Genomic DNA, 18,363 nt, shown 5'->3' on the forward strand with positions numbered 1-18,363 from the left:
CCCTGACCCCTTGCTTGGAACGAGTCGGAGCGGGGAGGAGGGCAAAATTGCACGAGCCTCCGAGTCCTGGCAACGGGTGACGGCGTACTACTACCCGGCGTACCGTCGACGGTCCGAGTACGGTCCGAAGCGGCTTCAGTGGCGGGACTCGTTAGGCCGGGGTGACCGTCCGACGATCCGATGATGGCCGCTGAGGCCCCTGGCACTGGTCCCGGCGACTCATCTCAGGCTCGGGGCGGCAGCCAGGCGACACCAGTGGTATCATCGGCCCGGCCATGATAGTAACTTCAGTGGCGCCCGGCGCCGCACGGCCGGCTCAGCGGCTCCTCGGCTGAGGGCCAAGTACTCTGGCAACCGTACGTTAGTACTATCAGTCACGTATCCGAGTCCGGAGCCTGGAGTCCGCCGGACTGGCCGGGTGGGCCCGGCCGGGCCGCCCCACGCCGGGTCTCAGTCTGCTGACTCGCCGGACGGCCCGGCGGCCGGGCGGCGGCCCGGGCCCCGGCGGGCCTGACTCGAAGTTTTCCGACGTGGCCAGGGGGCAGGCCCAGCTCTGATGATATTGGTGACGGAATCATGGTGCAGGAGTGACATCAAGTCAGGGGAGCAAGAGGAGAGCGGAATCAGGAGAGGAGGAGGACGAGGACGAGGACGAGGACGAGGAGGAGGAGGAGAAGAAGAAGAAGAAGATCAGGGTGAACGAGAGGCACTGGGTGAGAGAGAGGATATGAGGAAAAGGACAAAGGTGAGAAGAGGACGGAGAAGAAGGGCCCAGAGAGGATGCGGAGAAGATTTGAGGTTGAGAATAGAGGAGCAGGGGGATAATGAGAGGAGGGTGATGATGATGATCAAGGAGACGAGAAGAGAAGGAGGAGTAGGAGCAATAGCTGCCGCAGGTGAGCAAGCTGGGGGGAAACATGATGTGTCTTGTCTATTCCAGGGATTAGTGGATTCATCTTTCTAGACATGTATTATCTCGTCAGGTTTGGAATTCTGTTACCACAAGTCTCGAACTCTAACTGAATGTTGACAGATTACTTGTCACCTTCGCTTTATTATCAAACGTCTGCTCGGTGGACATCGACCCTGATGACCTTCACGTAGGAGTTTGTTTTTACAAGAACTCTCAAGTTGATCTCTTTTGATTACAGTCAGAGCCCATCGAAGAGGATGTAGTTCAATCGAGGTTCGGAATAGAGCTAGACAGGCACGTCGACCCGTCTGCTTCGCTCTTGTGATCTGACAGTTCTGGCAGCATCCATTCACAATTGCTCAAGTCGCCATCATGCAGCTACGAGGACAGGACATGCTTGAGCTCAGCGTTGAAGGAGATGAGCCAGCACTCAGATGCGTTGGAGCAATGTTACGAACATCTAGAAGATAGCAGAAACTCAGTTCGTGATGGAATGAATTCATGCAGAGCATGACTTGTGCACGCAGCTCAAGACTATGGAGAAGACTATGAACGACCACGACGATTTTTTCGCGTCAAAGCGATCAAACCTCAATGCTCAAGTGATGAATCTCCGGGCACAGAACGAGAAACTCGTTTACGAGGTGAGGAGGTAGGCAGGCAAGCAGAGAGAATCTCTGACCTTGTATGATCAACAGCTCAGTAGATATCAAAACCTTGGGACAGACAACATGAACCTCCAGCATTCGATGAGGCGAATGACAACGGAACATGATAAACTTCGTCGCGAGGTCTGAGAGAGGTGCTTGTATTATCTCCCTTGAGCATCATGTACAGGTCAGCACTCTGCAGAAAGAGGTGGATGACCTTGAGATGATGGTCAACTCCATTGACACCAAGGTGAGCTTGCAAAGTCTATTATGAAACTATGTCATCGAGTTTTGAAGTGCCATGATGACTATGATCACCTTGTGCTCCCTGCTTCCTGTTTGATCACTGAGCGGCTCAATGGAAATCTCTTCCATCTGGTTAATGACATCCACTGTTTCTCAGTTCGATATGGAGTTCCAAAAGTGTGGGAGAAATATCCTTCAGCTTCAAGAAACGTACAAGAGCAGAGACATTCGTCTGCCATGATCCAGATGATTTCTAGGGAAGCAATCGATCTGCCATGATAGAAAACCTTCTGATGAGACCTCAACTTTATTGCTTTGTTAAATCGTTTTGCCGAGGGGATAGAACCCGGCTATTTGATGTTGCATTCCATGCAACAGCGATAGTATGGAGAAAGTGAAGACACCCACATGCGTCAATCCCTTCCTTGGGTATCAACACAACAAGGAATTGATGCGCTTCTTCTTCCCCTGGAGCATATCGCGAGCAGCTTCGATCATGAACCTCGGGTTCATGGCGATCTTTTCGGGGATCTGAGTAGAATTGATGACGTGGACACCTCTCTTCTTGAGCGACTCAACCATCTTCTTCTGGCTGTCCTCCGCCACTGCGCGAGTGCAGTCTTCCAGAACATACACGACAAACCCACAGTCCACCGCATCCAGCGCTGTGAATCCAACACAATAATCATACGCCAGGCCCACGACAAAAACTTCACTGACGTTGCGAGATCGCAGCTCCGCCCTCAGCCTTGTCTCGAAACTTCTGCAGTTGTCAAAGAATCCGCTATAGCTATCAACGCGAGAGTCTAATCCCTTGGACACCACAAAGTCTTCGTTTGTAACCGTCAGCTCATTGTGAAACTCTGCTCCTTCGGTGTACTGAACACAGTGTCTGGGCCACATCACTTGTTCACCGGACGTTCCATCAGGAAGATTAACTCGCTTGCTGGAGAAGACTTGAGCGCCTGGATGATTGTCTACAAAGGAGATGTGATCGTGGGGGTGCCAGTCTCTGGTCAAGCCGACGATGTCAAACTTTTGACGCAAATCGTTGACAGCATGAACTACATCGATCCCTTCCTTCACTGCAAGAGACCCATGCACGAAATCGTTCTGCAGATCAATAATGATCAGAGCCCTGTTTCCCACAACCTTAGGCATGAGCTCACGCATCTTGTGCGTAAAGGTGGAGAAGCTGACAAATCCCGTTCGTTCTGGATCAAAGACAGAAATCATGACGTCCTTGTCCTCTCCTGTCGCCACAAAGTTGGGGTTGATCTCGTGAAACAGCTGATCCAAGAACTCATTGAAGGCTTTTGGATCCATTGCGGCATCTCGTGTAAAGAAATTGAAGTTCCTTGCCAACTCAGCATCGGACAACCCGTCAACCAAACTGTAAGGCGGCTTCTGCTGGTAGTTCGAATGGATGACGACATCTCTTTTGTTGTTCTGTGGCTCTGCTTCGCTGACTGGTTGAAGCTGCTGCCGTGACGGGCTTGCACAAGCATTCTCGAAGAAGCTCACCAAGTCCCCGAAGAAGTTCGAACCCTGTAGAAAGTGCAGCTTCAGTGTTGTTCTCTATCTAATTTAGAATAGAGCCTTCAAAGAGGAACATACCGAACTTGAGTCATTGGTGTTCTGCTGTTTTGAGGGATGGCAAGGAATCCACGAAGACATCGCCGCCTTACCTTTTCACAAGTACATGTACACCTCTGTCCTGCGCAAACAAGACGTCATGATCCCTCCACCGTCTCTGCATGCTCGGTAAAAATAAAATATCTTTGGAACAGCATCCTTGGAGAGTAGAATCACCGGGATAGAATAAATTTCATCTAGCTAATTGAGCAGAGACGAAGAAGAGATGAAGCGTGGAGGGATAGGTTGCAACATGGAACAAAAATGGGCGATAATCGATTACAAGGAAATGAGGGAGAGTCACAGTCCAGACGACCAGGGATCAATCAATCGATCAGGAGAGATCAAAGTTTGGGACAACAGGAAGAGGCAGACTTTGAACGAGAAGAGGTCAAAGGCGAAATAAGGGGGGAGACAGTTTCTGGCGGGGGAAAGAGCAGAGAGACATGAGAAAAGCAAATATAAGAGGGAGGAGAGGGGGAACATGGCCGGAAGATCATCCCAGCGCGAGGAAAATACGATTTTTCCAAAGCGCCTGTCTCCATTGCTGTATGGTTCAGTGCGGTTTCCTGGCCGATCGTACCCCTGTACGCTCACACCCCCACACCCCTGGATACTACTACCATCTACCGGAATACCCCGCTAGTAGGACTTATTGTACCCCACCCCCTATTTTACACCGAGATGAACCTGTATCACACCCCTGTTTGTTGACTCCACAACCAGGTGTCAACTTCCATCCAACCTTCCACCCTACCTGTGTTTGAACCACTTGACCCCACCCTACCCACCCTCGGCAGACGACGCAGAAAACTATTATAGCACCGTTACGGGTGCGCATATTTCGAGCCTTCTTGCTAAATTTGATGGAAACTAATTGAAAATTCAGCGATGAATTGAATCTCATTTTGCCCATACATACACACACACAAGGAATGAAGGCAATGGTGCCTGCCCTCCTGTTGACCATGCAGGCGCGAGCGATGGGCCGAAGCGTCATATCCTCCCTCGCGGGTTTCTCACAGTGCAGCACTTTTATCTTGCCCTCTCCCTCCGCTACCGTCTCCTCTCTTAGGCCTGATCCATGGTATCAAAGGGCTAGGTTGGGAACGGACTGGTTGATACTTCGGAGACGAGCAAAGACGTTGAACGATGGCAGAAGGCACGTTCATCATGACTTTACGATGAATTCAGTTAGGACGTCGTCTGAGGAGCAACAAACTTCCGCGCCGTATACACCAATTGCTACACGCCCTCTCGTAATCAGCTTTGATCTCGACGACACCCTATGGCCTACTGTGGATGTGAGTCAGTGGGAAGCGAAATGTGTTGTAACGGTTGTGCCGAAGGTCGTGATGTCAGCAAACAGAGCGATGGAGAGTTGGCTCAACCTCAACTATCCAGGAACGCCGAATGCAACGGCAATACAAGGGATAATGAAAGCTGAGAGGGAGAGAGCAAGGAAGGAATGCGAGGAACTTGGAGTTGAAGAGGTTAAGACCTGGGGGGTAGAGGAGGCAGCAGCGATAACTTGATAGCAGAAGCCGATGTCTTACACTGAGATGAGAATCACTGCTCTGCGTCTCGCAACTGAAGCAGCGGGATATTCGCGGGATGAGGCTGAAGCAGCTTCGAAGAATGCCTTTGACGTCTGGCTGCAAGAGAGAAATGTGATGCTTCTACTTCTTGTGATGATGACAATGATGACATCAGATCAAACCTTTCATCAGATGATGATGATGATGATGATGATGATGATATGACATTGATGATGATAATTGCAGATATGGTGATGATGTTGATAATATTGATGGATCCGAATGGATGTTTCAGGCCGCAGGAGAAAGGCTTCTGTTTCCTGGTGCCGTCAGCGCCCTGCAGGAGATCAAGAGCATGTATCCGGGTGAGGGGAGGAGAGGAGGACAAGTTCGAGGAAGTTCTCACACTTGAGGATGAAAGATGTTCTTTTCGGAGCGATCACGAATGGGCGGGCCAACGTCACAGAGATGGGGAGCTTAAGGTCGCTCTTTGACTTTAGTGTGTCTGCAGAAGAACCGGAGGTGATGACTGTGGAGGCATGGCACTATGAATGATGGGCATTCTCCAGGTGTTCCCTGACAGGAAACCCTCCACTCGTATATTCTGGGAGGCTGTGACACGTGCGGAAAAGAGGTTGAAAGATCGATCGCGGAGGAAGGATATTGATAGCCTAGTGCCGCATCTCTCACGATGGATCCACGTTGGAGATGATCTGGTCAATGACATCCTGCCAGCTGGACAGATAGGAATGCGGACAGTATGGATAGAGGGGGCACAAGACAGGTATTAGATTTCTTTTACCAGAGTTGTACCTTTTGAGATTGTGACAGATCCCAAGCTTTTTATTCCACCATGTCGGCTGATGAGAAGGCCAAGAAAGGTGAAGTCGAGCTGTTTGTAGTCAGACTTTGCTGTTTCCTTAAGACTATTTTCTGCTTGCTCTGACATGGATTGTAGACACGTTGATCGCAACCTGCAACCCAGACTTTGCAATCTCTGCGGTGAACTTCACATGTTGATGTCGTTCCTTTGATGGCAGCAAAAACAGGTGACGCTCTTGCCCTCCTTGTTTGAGAGAGTTCAATGAACGATTTCATTGAGGAGGAGGGGCTGTCTTGGTGTCAGAGAAGACGAAAAGGAAGAGGTCAGGGAGATCAGTGGAGAGCTCCAGGCTTTGAGAGCACTCCTTCTCCTCAACGCCAGGGCAGATCATATTAGTTCCAAGAGCAACGCTTCTGTGCTTATCACGAATCATCGAGCACCAGCAGCGCCTTGTCCTTCTCTCCTCAACTTGGCGATCCTTTTTCGTGCCTTGGGATTCTTCCTCTGCAGGTCAGTCAACCCCAGGAGAAAGAGTCTAGCGCTCGTGGACCTTCTTGTTGGGATCGAAGGCAGCTCGCACTTCGTTCGGCAAGTCCTGGACCCCTCCAGCAAACATCATGCTGTCGCTAGCGTTGCTCTCGAGCCATCCCTTGACTTTCTCTGTGTGCTTCCCGCACTGGCAAATCCGGTCATGGATGTGCCGATGGATGAGAGGAGGTGTAGTCAACTCACATGGATGTACCAAAAGCTCGGGAAGGGTGAAGTAGAAACGCCGAACTGAGAAGAATGGAGCCAGGGAGGAGTCCAATAGGTGTACCTGCTGACGAGTGAGCGCCAACAAGCTGTCACTCTTCCTCTACCGTTTTTTGGGAATGTAGTAGAAGGGCGGGTTGCTACTGCAGGCCTTGTTGAGGATCAGGTCCTTGTAGTAATCTTTGGTGTATACCCAATTGGGCATGAGAAGGAACCATGGCGATTTCTGCCTTGCTCGTCAGAATGTCTCGACTTGAGCAAGGGCTCACTGTTCTTGAGATGAAGTTCATCAGACGTTCAGGATGGTCTCCAGAGTAGGGAGGATTCGTGAGCAGGATGTCGTGGGAGGGAATTCTCTTGTCTTCGATTGCCTGTCGTTTCGTGTCAAAAATTTTGACATGCTGCTGCCTGCAGTCTGGGGGACAGCTTTGCACCTTGTAGAAGTCTTCTCGCTCGTTATAAACGTTTGGAAAGCCTTGGCGCATCAATCTCTTTTTGACGCTTCCGTTGCAGTAGTAACTAGACAAATACATGAGACAACATCATCAAGTTTTGAATCTCACGGATCATAAATCTTGACTGTGTTGTTGTCTTTCTTAAGAATACCTTATCGTGTTGTGAGAAATTCGAGATATCACGAACATGAAACAGAACAACAAGAGTACCAGCAACATATTCCAAAACATGTGAAATATCTGCATAGGCCTCGGCTGGAGTTTCAGCATGATCAGCATCATCGATTTCGTATGGAAAATTCCCTGCTTGTGGTTCTGCTGGATCCTCTTCTGCATTCGAATTTTAGACGATAGTTCGAAACCAGTGCAATGACCACATAAGCACCTGTCTTCTTTTGACAAGTCACTTTGCCTTTCTTTGTTGGCCTCGGAATATGAAATTCCTTATCTTTTCGTAGCATAGCTTTTACTGTCTTTTCCCTGCCCGCGTCTGAAATCGAATCAAGCTTTCTCTTATTCGATTCCTTTTTCTGGTCAGAAATCTGCTTATTCGGTGCTTGCTCTGCCGGCGGATTCTTCTGACTTTCTACTCCCACGTGCTTCTTTGGGCTTCGTGTATCTTTCTTGTAGAGCTGTGAACGCGATGCTGTCTCGTCTTTTGACTTTCCTTGCAGTGCAGCCCCGCCCTTCGAATATTTCAAAACGTGCGAAGATCAAAGCAGAATTTACCTTTTTCTTCTTTGGGGTTTTTGACGCTTTGGCTTGACACGTTCGTTTATCATCGTGTTCTACTGTCTTGTTGTTCGTGGTTTCAATCCTCTGTTGATTGCTTGCACACGTTTTCTCTTTCTTCAACGCTCCTATTTTTTTAAGATAACGCTCTTTCAGTGACGGAGTGCTTGAATTGGCTTGATCGTTGAATTCGGATTTGTTCTTCTCTGATGTCTCTCGCATCCTGAATGCATGATCATATTCCAACCACGTGTGTTATTGTCCCGTCCTTTTCTCTTGCCATCTTCCTCCTACCTTCCCTTGTTTCATTGCTTGAGCTTGTTTGCCTCATCCTATGTCAAAGTTTCTTGAACTTTATCTCTTGTGTCTCTCTCCAAGCCGGGCTCTAACTCTATGTTCGCCTCCTTTCCTCCCGCCCTCTCGCCCTGCCTGCCTCTCTGCCTACCTCCCTACCTACCTCCATCTATCCATCCACCCACCCATCCACCCATTCACCCATCCACCCATCCCTTCCCTGCGGCCTAGTCGCATTATTTTCAGGGTCGTTACTCCGTAGAAACCATTTCATGCAACGGCTGTGGTGTCTATAACGGTTTTGATTTCCTTACGGTTGTTTAACGTAACCGACACGACACCTGTCCGAGGGCATGTCCCAGGAGAGGGCAGAAGGGAGACAGGGAGAGATGGAGAGATAGGAGAGAGGAAGACGAGGGAATGAAGAGCTCTAAGACAATCGATTGAACAAGAAGCTCGAGTAGATACGAATGATGGAGATATGGGGAAGGGAGGAGAAGAAGATCTTGCTAACTCCTTTCGGTACTGTCCTTTTGACTGAACTAGAGTATAAGCAGGAAATGTAGAGGGAATGGAAGGTTTATTCTACTGCATCGAAAAGTTGGATTCTATCGCATGAATGATTTAAGATCATTAGCCTATACTAGAGTGAGAGTGAGTTAAGGCAGATATTTTATGATAGAACAACTAGTTGCTCAGGTTTCCGAGCACAACCTGGGAGGATGAAGTGAAATTGGAAATATTTTTATGATGCGACTAAACTGTATCGTCTTCAGCAGGCTTTGTCGTTTTGGGAAAGTTCTAGCTGTCCAATATGCCAAGTTACATGCCTGGCCCTGGTGTCGATGTGTCCGACCCAGCACTTGGAGTAAGAATCGCGAAATGTATTGGAAGAATACTTAAATTTACCTGCAGACAACGATCATGGCCGTAGAATTCGATGGCGGAGTTGTATTGGGGGCTGATTCCAGGACATCTTCCGGCTCCTACGTGGCCAACCGAGTCTCGGACAAGATTACCTATGTTTCGGACAAGATTTATGTTTGTCGTTCTGGATCTGCAGCAGACACCCAGGCAGTAGCCGACATGATGAGGATGTATCTTGGGATGCATAGGTATCTTAAATAATGTGTTTCACGGGTTCTGACATGACTGTCACCTAGCCTGGAAATTGGGAAAGACCCTGAAGTCCCCACCGCGGCAAACATTTTGAACCAAGTTTGCTACGAGAATAAGAACTATCTTATGGCTGGAATGATCTGTGCTGGATGGGATGAGAGGAATGGTGGTGTCGTGTACAGTATCCCCCTTGGTGGAGGACTTTTCCGTGAGTCTTACACGATTGGAGGCTCTGGCTCTGGATACATTTATGGCTATTGTGATGCTAACTTCCGTAAGGGAATGAGCAAACATGAAGCCCAAGAGTTTGTGAAGAATGCTATATCTCTCGCTATCTGGAGAGACGGATCATCTGGAGGAGTTATTCGTACTGTAACTATAACCAAGGATGGTGTTGAGCGTGAAATGGTTCTCGGTGACAAGCTGCCGCATTTGGCCAAGGGATGGTGTCCATAAACTTTCTTGCATGAGATGAATGAATTTCTATGTGTGGAAACTTTAGATATAAAGTTTGCATGACAAAGTGTGCTCTGACCGTGCGCTTCCTGACACAATCCATTCAATTTCGTGGGGCAATTAAGGTTTGTGATTCACAACATTTATAGCTGAAACGTAAAGATGCCCAGGTCAGGATTCAAGTCTCCTCTTCCAGACTGAAATCTTTACTATAATTACAAGAATAGCCATGACATGATCATTCACTCTTGACCCTCTTATTTCTCTTGTTGTCCGGCTGAGAGTTGTCCCTCTTATGTTTCTTGCCACTGTTCCGAATATCATTTTCGCTGCTAGTGTTCTTGCTACCCTTCCCACTCCTGGCAGCCTTTTGACCCACTCCCCAAGTTTTTTTTGGCTTCTTTGACTTCTTGCGGATCAGCTCGTGGTCTGATGAAGACTCCCCTGTGACAGCAGCTCCCGAGTACAAGGTTTCCTCTTCTCGGAGATACTCGCCGACATCAGCCTGGTGAAAAACAACCACATCGGTTGCAGGCAACTTTCTACAATCTTGAGTAGACCTTGCAGTAACTCCAAATCCTAGCGGAATGTCCGACATAGAGTAGACGACAACGCCTTGATGCTGAGGAGTGTTTTCTGTAATTCTACCCAGGCCAGCTTTGAGAACGTTATTTCCATACACGAAGGAAAGTTCCGATGAAGGTTTGACCCATACCTTATACTTCGCAAACTGTGCAAGATAGTCCAGAGCGGTGACGTGCAGCCTAAACTTCATCGATTTTGTGAATTTACCGAAGCAAGTGCCCATGTGAACTAAGAGCTTCTTGTCGGCATGCTGTGCCTTGTTTGCTAGGGCAACGCTGAGGTAGTAGACTCTCTCTTTCTGCAGCCTGAAGCAGTATTCTTCATCGGGTCTATCAATGAGGTGCTTTATGTTCCTTCCGATGTAAGTCGACAGCTTCTCAAACACGATCTTCGTCTCCTCTTCGGTCAGCCCCCGCATCCTGCACGTGAAGTCTTCCGGGCGCTTCCACCCCCAACCCAGCAGTACCCCTGCCTTTCCCTTTGAGTACCCCGCCCTAATTCGTTCAAAAGGTGGGTTGATTTTTCAGTGTAAAACAAACAAAAACCGTCTCCGATCGACGACTGGCCTGAAAAGGACTGGATAGAGCTGCTGATTTTTTAAGTAGGTCCTTGAAAACAGCAACCGGCAAACGCCTGGCCCGTCCTGCGGGGAGGGCCAAGCGAGAAGAGAGGAGAGTTATCGTGAGCACGAAGAGAAGCTGCTGCTTGCTCGTACGAAAATTTGAGGCCCAAGAGTTGAAAAGGAGGGGGAAGGGTGCAAGTACTTGTTTCGATTATGCAGGGCTGACTTGCAAGACTCATAACTTCAACTCCTTCTCAAAGATCAACATTGGGAAACGTCAAGTCTGTGCCTAAAATTCGATCGAATTGTTTTGTTTCATGCTGCTGCTTTATTGAGAGAATCGTATACCCTCAAGTGGTTGCCCGGTTATTTGTCGCCGTGCAATCAGCGACTGCATGCCAAGCTCATTTGGTACCTACGCTGCCATCCTGAAACCGGTGTACTGGTAAACGCAAAAGTAGAAGCGATGAGGGCTGAATGAGCGTCTCATCAACTGAGATGTCCAGATCTTCGAGCATGAAGCATCGTCACCCCTCCCTGGCTGCTCAAGACAGAGAGAACAGATCCTTCGCATCAAATGGCACCGCAAGCCCCAAGTCGACCTCCTCACCAAAAGGATTCACATTGGAGCCGGAGAAGGAAGAAGAGCCTGACAGGTGCGCGCGCGATATGGTGATATATGTCTGCACGTCTGGAGACAACCGAAAGCGGATGATCAACCTCTCCAGAGGAGACACCTGGACAGACTTCTTCAAGAAAGCGCAGAAGAAACTCGAGGTTCCAATCGCTAGAGTTTTCAATTTACACGACGAAGTGAAGAGGCTGGTCGATGTGGTACAGGGAGATATTCTGCGGGTGAAACCAGCTCAGCACAAGCCCTTTGAAAATCGGAGCATGACCTCGAAGAACTTGTTGAAGACTAGAACGTTGCTGACCTTTCACTGGATGCGCTTCATGCGACTGATTTCGCTGCAATGTGTAAAGGGATACTTTATACATGAGTGCATTGTGCGGAACAAACGAAGCGAGACTTTGAAAGCGAAAAAAAGACAGAACTCTGCAGAAGTCATTATCAAACGATACTCTTCTTGCCCTTCACGAAGCCCAACAACTCTCTTGTCATATATTCTGCTTTGTTGGCAAGTAAGACATCCTCAGTTTGCTCGCTACCACGAAGCTTATCTGCAAACTGAACCAAGGAGACAATTTCCAGTGTCGACCAAGTCAAAGCAGAGCGGAAGAGCTTTCAGAGCAGAGATCCTGGTGCTGGTGATGCCTCGCTTTCCTCACAACCTCGAAGGTCTGGTAGAGGAGAATTCTAAGACCGAGCTGAGTTTCAAATTTGAAGACATTGTAACCTGGATTGCTCAAATTTTGAACTTTCTGGTGCATCTTCATGGCGACTTGAAAATGTCACATGGCAACTTGAAGTTGTCGAACATCCTGATCGACAACGAACGGAATGCTCGGGTGAGTGACATCGCCATGGCTCATGCTGACCCCAACTCCAGCTGTTTTAGCATGAGGCATTCCTCTAGCTTTGGGGGCTGTAGAGGCAAGAGCTCGCTCCTGAGGATACTCTCTCCCTATTCCAGTCCGGAGGCGTACACACACGGATTTGCTGGGGAGAAAGGAGACATCTGGGCGGTTGGATGTATCCTCATAGAGTTGGTGACGGTCAGAAGGATCTCAGATCGCGTGAACAACAACATTCCTTTTGGATTGAGTCAGGGTACAGTCACTCAGGCCATCGGAGAAGTGACCATGAAGTATGAGGCCCTCGGATCCCTTGCAGAGTTTCTCCTCGAGTTTGATGTGTCCAAAAGGCCGAGTGCCTCGGAGGCTCTTGGGAAGTTGAAGAAAGACATTAATGTCGACCTCAACGTCCAAGATTTCATTCCTGTGTACGATGAGCAAGACGTTGCAAACGCTAAGTTTCTAGCAAGGAGCAATGACCTTCCATCGCTGGTGACCTCAATCACTAACGATCAATTGTTGCTGGGAAAGGAGTATGCAGCAGGAAAACTGAACGAAGTTTTAGCTCAAGAAAGAACCAAACGATTGAGCATGACAAATCTCTACTCTACATACAGGGGCAAAATTTCTGGAGTGTCAGCTTTGTGTGATTGTCTGTTGAGAGGTAACGCAAATGCACAACATCATGCTGCGGCAGCTGTTCGTACGACTCTCCTCGAGGACGGAATAGAAAATCATCTCAGCTTCTCTGACTTTCAAATTATCGTTGCGGCACTAACGATGGGCTCTGCCCACACTCAGATGCATGCAGCTGCTGCGATTTCCAACGCTTGTTTCCGGAGCGACGACTGCCGGGAGCATCTCTTCCGGGCACACGGCATCGGGTCTCTCTGCGCGCTCATCTCGAACTCAGTGGCGTCGAGGTCGCATGTGGCTCATCTGCTGGTGATCGAGGCTTGCTCGGCCCTCCGAAACGCCTGCATCAATCACAAGGGAAACCAAGATGAGCTGACGCACTGTGAGGGAGTAGAACTGCTGATCAGAGTCATTCATGCTGAAGCTCAAGCATCTCACAGCAAAGACAAGAAGATCTTGTTGTATGAGAGCGTCGCCGGGGCTCTACGAAATGCTTGCAATCAGCATAGTGGGAACTGTATGACGTTTGCGAGAAACATGGGAATGCATGCTGTGATGAACGTGATATTCTCTGCTCGGAGTGTTCAGCTTGAAGCAATCTGTGTCATCAGAAATGCATGTGTGGGTTACTATGAGAACAAGAATCATCTTTCGTCATGCGGTGCTTTCTGGAACTTCGCTCAGATCCTGAACTCTCATCCCGACAATCAAGTTATTTGCGAGGAAGTCGTCTCTGCGATCAGGTATGGCATCGTTGGCCACAACGCGAACAAGAATGCGGCAGGAGAAGCTGGGCTCATACGGTTGGTGGCTGCGACGCTTCTACCGGGGCCCTTGGAAGGGACTGAGCGGTGCAAGGAAGATGCGGCTGCTTGTCTGAGGATTCTTTGCGAAGAGTCTCCTGACAGAAGCTCCGAGCTAATGAAATGCTCGGGGATCCCAGGACTGATGCTGCTCGTCACGACCGGCTCGGCCTCCTCGCGTGAAGAAGGGATTGCAGCTCTCGCCAACGCCTGCAACGCCTACAGTATGAACATCGACCTCCTCACAAAGGAGGACATCGACGAGGTACACAAGCTCGACACGTCATCACAGGCAAGTACTGCAATGACTAGGATGTACGCCAAGAGCTTGAAGATCATGATCAGAAACAGAGACTTGAACCCATGCGGCAACCTGTGCAGTGCGCAAGAGACGTCATATCTGCTGAGAGATTCTTTTACCACCTGGTGCCCTCGAAGCTCTGTGGTCAAGGAGATAGTCGAGAGTCCTCTGCTCGGAAGAAGAAAATTGCTGAAAGGACGGTCTTTGACCAACAAGCCAAAGGAACTTCCCACTTTCAACCAGAAATTCCGCTTAATTGACAATGACGATGGTCAGAAAAGACGGAGCAAGTCTCGAGCTGATATTCCAGAGAGAACATCAAGCTACGAGGATTTCAGGGGTGTTTTCTTACTTGCGCGAGGACAATCTGTCCTTTAACTCTACTGTTTATGTAATGGAGGCGAAAAAAATGTTCTTTTTTCTTGTCCACCTTCAATGCTATCATCAACAATTGATTAACCTCAGGCTGCCTTTAATCTCTGACATCATGAAAAACAAAATGGATTACGGTAGGGAAATCCTCGGTCGAAACGGTCGAAGACAACCATGATGCTAATGACAATCCATTCTGAGTTTCAACATGTGCTTTCGTCTTGTTGACCACTCATTTCCTATGTCTCGGATTTGTCCAAGCTGTTAAGCTGCTCATACTTCCACTGTATCCCTGCAGCTAGCGCCACCTAGAAGTTCGTTCCCTTGCTCCCTTATAGCCTCTCACTTTCCCTCACTTTCTGTTCTAAACGCTATGTATTTCAAGCCTGCATTCTTTCGTGCTCTTGTACTGTTTCATTCATTTGAGCTTCACTGCATTTCCTGGCTGCTGTCCTTCTCTTCTCAGCAGATCTGCTTTTTTTGACCCTTCTCACTGCTCATTTCTGTCATCCTTGATATCTAAACCCTCAGGCCCCAACTAGTTAAAATTAATTTTGCAGATATACTGTCTGCGCCCCCCTCCCTCTATCAAAACTCAGATCATATTGGGATGGCTCGCCAATATGATTTAAACCTTTTTCCGGTCTCCTCAGATCTTGCAGCCGCATCTGCTGTACCTCTGGTGCTCCCTCCCTCCTCCCTCCCTTCACTCGTTCTCAGCCAACCCGTCTCCACAATTCACGTTTCCCCATCTATTCCCCGTCGCGCCCTGCTTCAGGTTTTCCTCTCTGCATCCATCATTCTTCTTGTGTTTTGCTACAAGGCAATCACTCTTCCATGGAGCATGCCTTCAGCTGAAATATAAGCCTTTCATCCCTTCCGGTTCTAACCTTTCTGATCTTATGAGTCATCTTCCACATCACTCTCATTCTCTTTTCTTTGAGTTGATCGACGTGTTTGCTTTCACAGACTGAAATATTTTTTGACCATCATCTGATTGTTCTTACGCAGGAAAGTTCAATTGCATGTTTGGGATGACTATATGCAAGATAACCATGCTCTGCCTCCTTGGACTTCCCTATGTCACTAGTTTTGGAACTTTCAGGGTGCCAACGCTGTTCGGAAAGGAAGCTCGATCCTCCCTGACAGTCGTCATGGCATCAGAAATGCGAACATCCAGCGGCGACAGGATTCCTCGTCAGGACGCAACGAGAATACAGAAATTGAAGGGAATCAGCTCCCATTTGATTGTCCAGTTGATATCAAAGACTAAGATGACGATAATTAGCATGGTTCAAAGAATGGGGCAGTGTGCACTTGCATTCCTCACAATGCTGATGATGATGATGCCTGTAACTGCTGCTGCAATGGGAGGGAGCAGTCCCAGCGGGGCACCCCGAACACAACCAACTGGGTTTGTGAAGATGACAAGACGTGACATCATGAGGCAAGTCACTCGACGGAGTAGATTCAGTGGCAGCAAGAGCTGGGGATGTATACAGCTTTTGAAGGGATGCGCATGGTAGGACTTTTCATAGGTTGTTAGTGCTAACTTGATTGGCAGCATTCTTCTCCCACTGACACAAGTCAAGATGATCATGATGCTGATACAAGACAGTGAGCAAAAGATAGATTGGATATGAATGAAACAAGATTACAATGCATGCATATGTACGAACTAGGAGACAAACTACCCGCGAGGACTTGAACCTCGTTGTACGCCATGCGTAAAGGTAGAGTTTGGTGTGCATGACACCAGTTACAAGGGTTGCTTGCGACGTCAACTTAGTACTCCTGGCTCTTAGACTCTTGGCTGCCCTTGCCTCCCTTTCCGCTCTTTTTGGGAAGAAGGACAGAGTGAATGTTGGGGAGAACTCCACCAGCAGCGATAGTGACTCCTCCGAGAAGCTTGTTCAACTCCTCGTCATTGCGAACGGCCAACTGGATGTGACGAGGAATGATGCGAGACTTCTTGTTGTCACGAGCAGCGTTGCCAGCCAACTCGAGAACCTCAGCAGAAAGGTACTCAAGAACGGCAGCGAGATAGACGGGTGCACCAGCTCCGATCCTCTCAGCATACTTGCCCGACTTAAGGTAGCGGTGGACACGTCCGACAGGGAACTGAAGTCCTGCCTTCTTGGAGCGGGAAACGGCCTTGCCTCCCTTGCTCTTTCCACGACCTGCTGCTCCTTTGCCTGCCTTGCCCGACATTTTCGATGGCCGGAGGAGTGAGCCCCTTCCCCTTAAATTTCCTTCACCCCCACCCCCACCCCTTCATTTCAAGTCTGTAGCCTGCATGTTTCTACTACCCTACAAATTAGTGCCATGCTATCACCCTGATATACTCTAAGTATAGACTTATTTCATAGGCAATATAACCCGTACCCCTTGTATGTCAAGTAGTACCCCTACCTGTTGACTGTCCCTCCATCGAAGCTCCTCAACCATACCCCTCCTTACAACCATAGAACTACCCTACCATCTGGACCCACGAGAAACACAGGCGGCTTTTCATTCATCCAACCGCGCGAGGATCCTCAGGTCTCCAGAAATATGGTGGACAAAAAAGAGAAAGAAAGAAAAAACCGCGTCGTTGCGTGTAAAAGCCAACCTGCGCTTTTTTATTAGTCAGTTTACTAGCCTAAGTTCCGACGTTTCCACTACTGAAACCACCGTGACTGACTCACTAAGTACGGTAGTGGCGTTGGCACCTTCGCCGCGGCTAGCCGGCACAGTCCCGGCCTGGCGGTCGCTGCCGCTGTCACGGTGGCCGGGCACTGCGCCGCGCCTTCCCGAAATCAGGCCGGCCTCCCGGAGTCCGAGCCGCGCCCTGGCAGTCACTGGCTGGGTGCCGGCGCCGCACAGCGGCATTGAACCTCAGTGAAAACTAAGTTCTGGGTACCGGGCCGCCGGCCCGGGGCCGCAGCATTAGTATGCCGGGCCGGGCCCGGCGTGTGCGGCCCCCGCCGGACCCAGCGCGCCGCCCGGGCCGAGGCGCTGAGCACGGTGACGCCGGGTATGGCCGGCCCGGGTGGGCCCGGGCCAGGCTTCCGGGCCGGGCCGGGGCGCCCACAGGTACGGTACGGCCGCCGCGCCCAGGCGGGCCGGGCGCCGCACTGGGCCCCGGCCGGGCCCGGCCGGGCCGGGCGCGGCGCACGGTCCGAGCCGGGCGGCGGCGTACGGTACTCACTCGGCCCAGGGCCCGTCACCAGTGTGCCGGGCAGCGGGACTGGTTGACGGGCCAGGCCCTCAGTTGCTCAAAGTTAACGGTTAAAAATTCTGCTCCGGTTCTGATTAACTCCTGAGCCTTTGAGTTTTACTTGAAGCGGCAGCCACGGTAGGCGGCGGCCCGGCTCAGTGCGCCATCTTTTGTCTTCCTGCCCCTCGGAGTCCGCCGGGGCATAGGCTACTTAACTTTGAGTAAGGCTACCAGTGGTCTGTGACGTGACGGTGCTATTCGGAAACCGGGCGGCGGCACTAAAGCCAGGCTGTTCTACCCGATGACTGCCATCCGATCATTGATGGCTTGGCTACCGTAAAATAATGCCACGGTGCAGCGGTCTCTCAGGATGGCTGTCGGAGAACATTTGATCTCCCTCTCCGTCTTTCTCAGTGTTTCCCTCTTCCTCTCGCTCTTTCTTTCCAAGCTCTCTCTCCCTCTCCCCTCTCCTTGTACTAGTCCCCCTCCTTATCCCTCTCCCTCTCCTCATCCCTCTCCCTCCCCCCGCCTCTGCCTCAGGCTCGCTTTTCCCCTCAATCCCTCTCTGCCTTTGCCTCCCCTTCTCCCTCTTCCACTCTCTCCCTCTGCTGCTCTCACTCTCTGGAGGAAGGGGGAGAGGGGAAGAGGAAGAGATGGAGAGAGGGAGGAGAGGGAGAGGGAGGCAAGGAGAGGTTGAGGGGAAAAGGGGGCCTGAGGCAGAGGCGGGGGGGGGGGAGAGGGATGAGGGGAGGGAGAGGGATCTGGGGGGGGACTAGTGCAAGGAGAGGGGAGAGGGAGAGAGAGCTTGGAAAGAA

At 50.0% G+C, this 18,363-nt stretch overlaps 8 protein-coding genes across 8 annotated transcripts; 4 read left to right on the forward strand and 4 right to left on the reverse strand.

The window, feature by feature from the left end:
* Positions 1 to 576: 576 nt before the first annotated feature.
* GUITHDRAFT_143856 (hypothetical protein) lies at positions 577 to 1,837 on the forward strand (the record flags this gene model as incomplete). Its single annotated transcript, XM_005825984.1, has 9 exons — positions 577 to 579; positions 603 to 713; positions 854 to 896; positions 941 to 983; positions 1,034 to 1,100; positions 1,152 to 1,234; positions 1,256 to 1,394; positions 1,441 to 1,557; positions 1,751 to 1,837. The coding sequence occupies 9 exons, from the start codon at positions 577 to 579 to the stop codon at positions 1,835 to 1,837; spliced, it is 693 nt and encodes a 230-aa protein (XP_005826041.1).
* Positions 1,838 to 2,127: 290 nt separating this feature from the next.
* On the reverse strand, positions 2,128 to 2,970 carry GUITHDRAFT_158456 (hypothetical protein; the record flags this gene model as incomplete). The annotated part of the gene is made up of 2 exons (XM_005825985.1): positions 2,128 to 2,233; positions 2,312 to 2,970. The coding sequence occupies 2 exons, from the start codon at positions 2,968 to 2,970 to the stop codon at positions 2,128 to 2,130; spliced, it is 765 nt and encodes a 254-aa protein (XP_005826042.1).
* Positions 2,971 to 4,388: 1,418 nt separating this feature from the next.
* Positions 4,389 to 6,002, forward strand: GUITHDRAFT_114938 (hypothetical protein; the record flags this gene model as incomplete). The annotated part of the gene is made up of 8 exons (XM_005825986.1): positions 4,389 to 4,748; positions 4,794 to 4,937; positions 4,986 to 5,114; positions 5,278 to 5,347; positions 5,404 to 5,504; positions 5,552 to 5,766; positions 5,814 to 5,863; positions 5,941 to 6,002. The coding sequence occupies 8 exons, from the start codon at positions 4,389 to 4,391 to the stop codon at positions 6,000 to 6,002; spliced, it is 1,131 nt and encodes a 376-aa protein (XP_005826043.1).
* Positions 6,003 to 6,234: 232 nt separating this feature from the next.
* On the reverse strand, positions 6,235 to 7,967 carry GUITHDRAFT_165084 (hypothetical protein; the record flags this gene model as incomplete). Its single annotated transcript, XM_005825987.1, has 10 exons — positions 6,235 to 6,309; positions 6,356 to 6,481; positions 6,538 to 6,622; positions 6,666 to 6,784; positions 6,828 to 6,929; positions 6,993 to 7,077; positions 7,122 to 7,164; positions 7,224 to 7,343; positions 7,399 to 7,699; positions 7,743 to 7,967. 10 exons carry the CDS (start codon positions 7,965 to 7,967, stop codon positions 6,235 to 6,237), a joined length of 1,281 nt encoding a protein of 426 aa, XP_005826044.1.
* An 846-nt stretch (positions 7,968 to 8,813) lies between these two features.
* GUITHDRAFT_154564 (20S proteasome subunit beta type 6) lies at positions 8,814 to 9,684 on the forward strand. Its single transcript, XM_005825988.1, has 3 exons — positions 8,814 to 8,907; positions 8,955 to 9,154; positions 9,203 to 9,684. The coding sequence occupies exons 1-3, from the start codon at positions 8,854 to 8,856 to the stop codon at positions 9,612 to 9,614; spliced, it is 666 nt and encodes a 221-aa protein (XP_005826045.1). The 5' UTR covers positions 8,814 to 8,853; the 3' UTR covers positions 9,615 to 9,684.
* A 168-nt stretch (positions 9,685 to 9,852) lies between these two features.
* Positions 9,853 to 10,626, reverse strand: GUITHDRAFT_160041 (hypothetical protein; the record flags this gene model as incomplete). The annotated part of the gene is made up of 2 exons (XM_005825989.1): positions 10,082 to 10,626; positions 9,853 to 9,922 (listed from the first exon to the last, which is right to left on the reverse strand). The coding sequence occupies exons 1-2, from the start codon at positions 10,615 to 10,617 to the stop codon at positions 9,853 to 9,855; spliced, it is 606 nt and encodes a 201-aa protein (XP_005826046.1). The 5' UTR covers positions 10,618 to 10,626.
* Positions 10,627 to 13,305: 2,679 nt separating this feature from the next.
* Positions 13,306 to 14,391, forward strand: GUITHDRAFT_154565 (hypothetical protein). The gene has a single exon (XM_005825990.1). It carries the CDS (start codon positions 13,411 to 13,413, stop codon positions 14,353 to 14,355), a length of 945 nt encoding a protein of 314 aa, XP_005826047.1. The 5' UTR covers positions 13,306 to 13,410; the 3' UTR covers positions 14,356 to 14,391.
* Positions 14,392 to 16,254: 1,863 nt separating this feature from the next.
* On the reverse strand, positions 16,255 to 16,512 carry GUITHDRAFT_47177 (hypothetical protein; the record flags this gene model as incomplete). Its single annotated transcript, XM_005825991.1, has 1 exon — positions 16,255 to 16,512. A coding segment is annotated over one exon (258 nt), but the record flags the coding sequence as incomplete, so codon positions are not given.
* Positions 16,513 to 18,363: the final 1,851 nt, after the last annotated feature.

This window comes from Guillardia theta (assembly GCF_000315625.1).
Source record: "Guillardia theta CCMP2712 unplaced genomic scaffold GUITHscaffold_79, whole genome shotgun sequence".
Lineage (NCBI taxonomy): Eukaryota > Cryptophyceae > Pyrenomonadales > Geminigeraceae > Guillardia > Guillardia theta.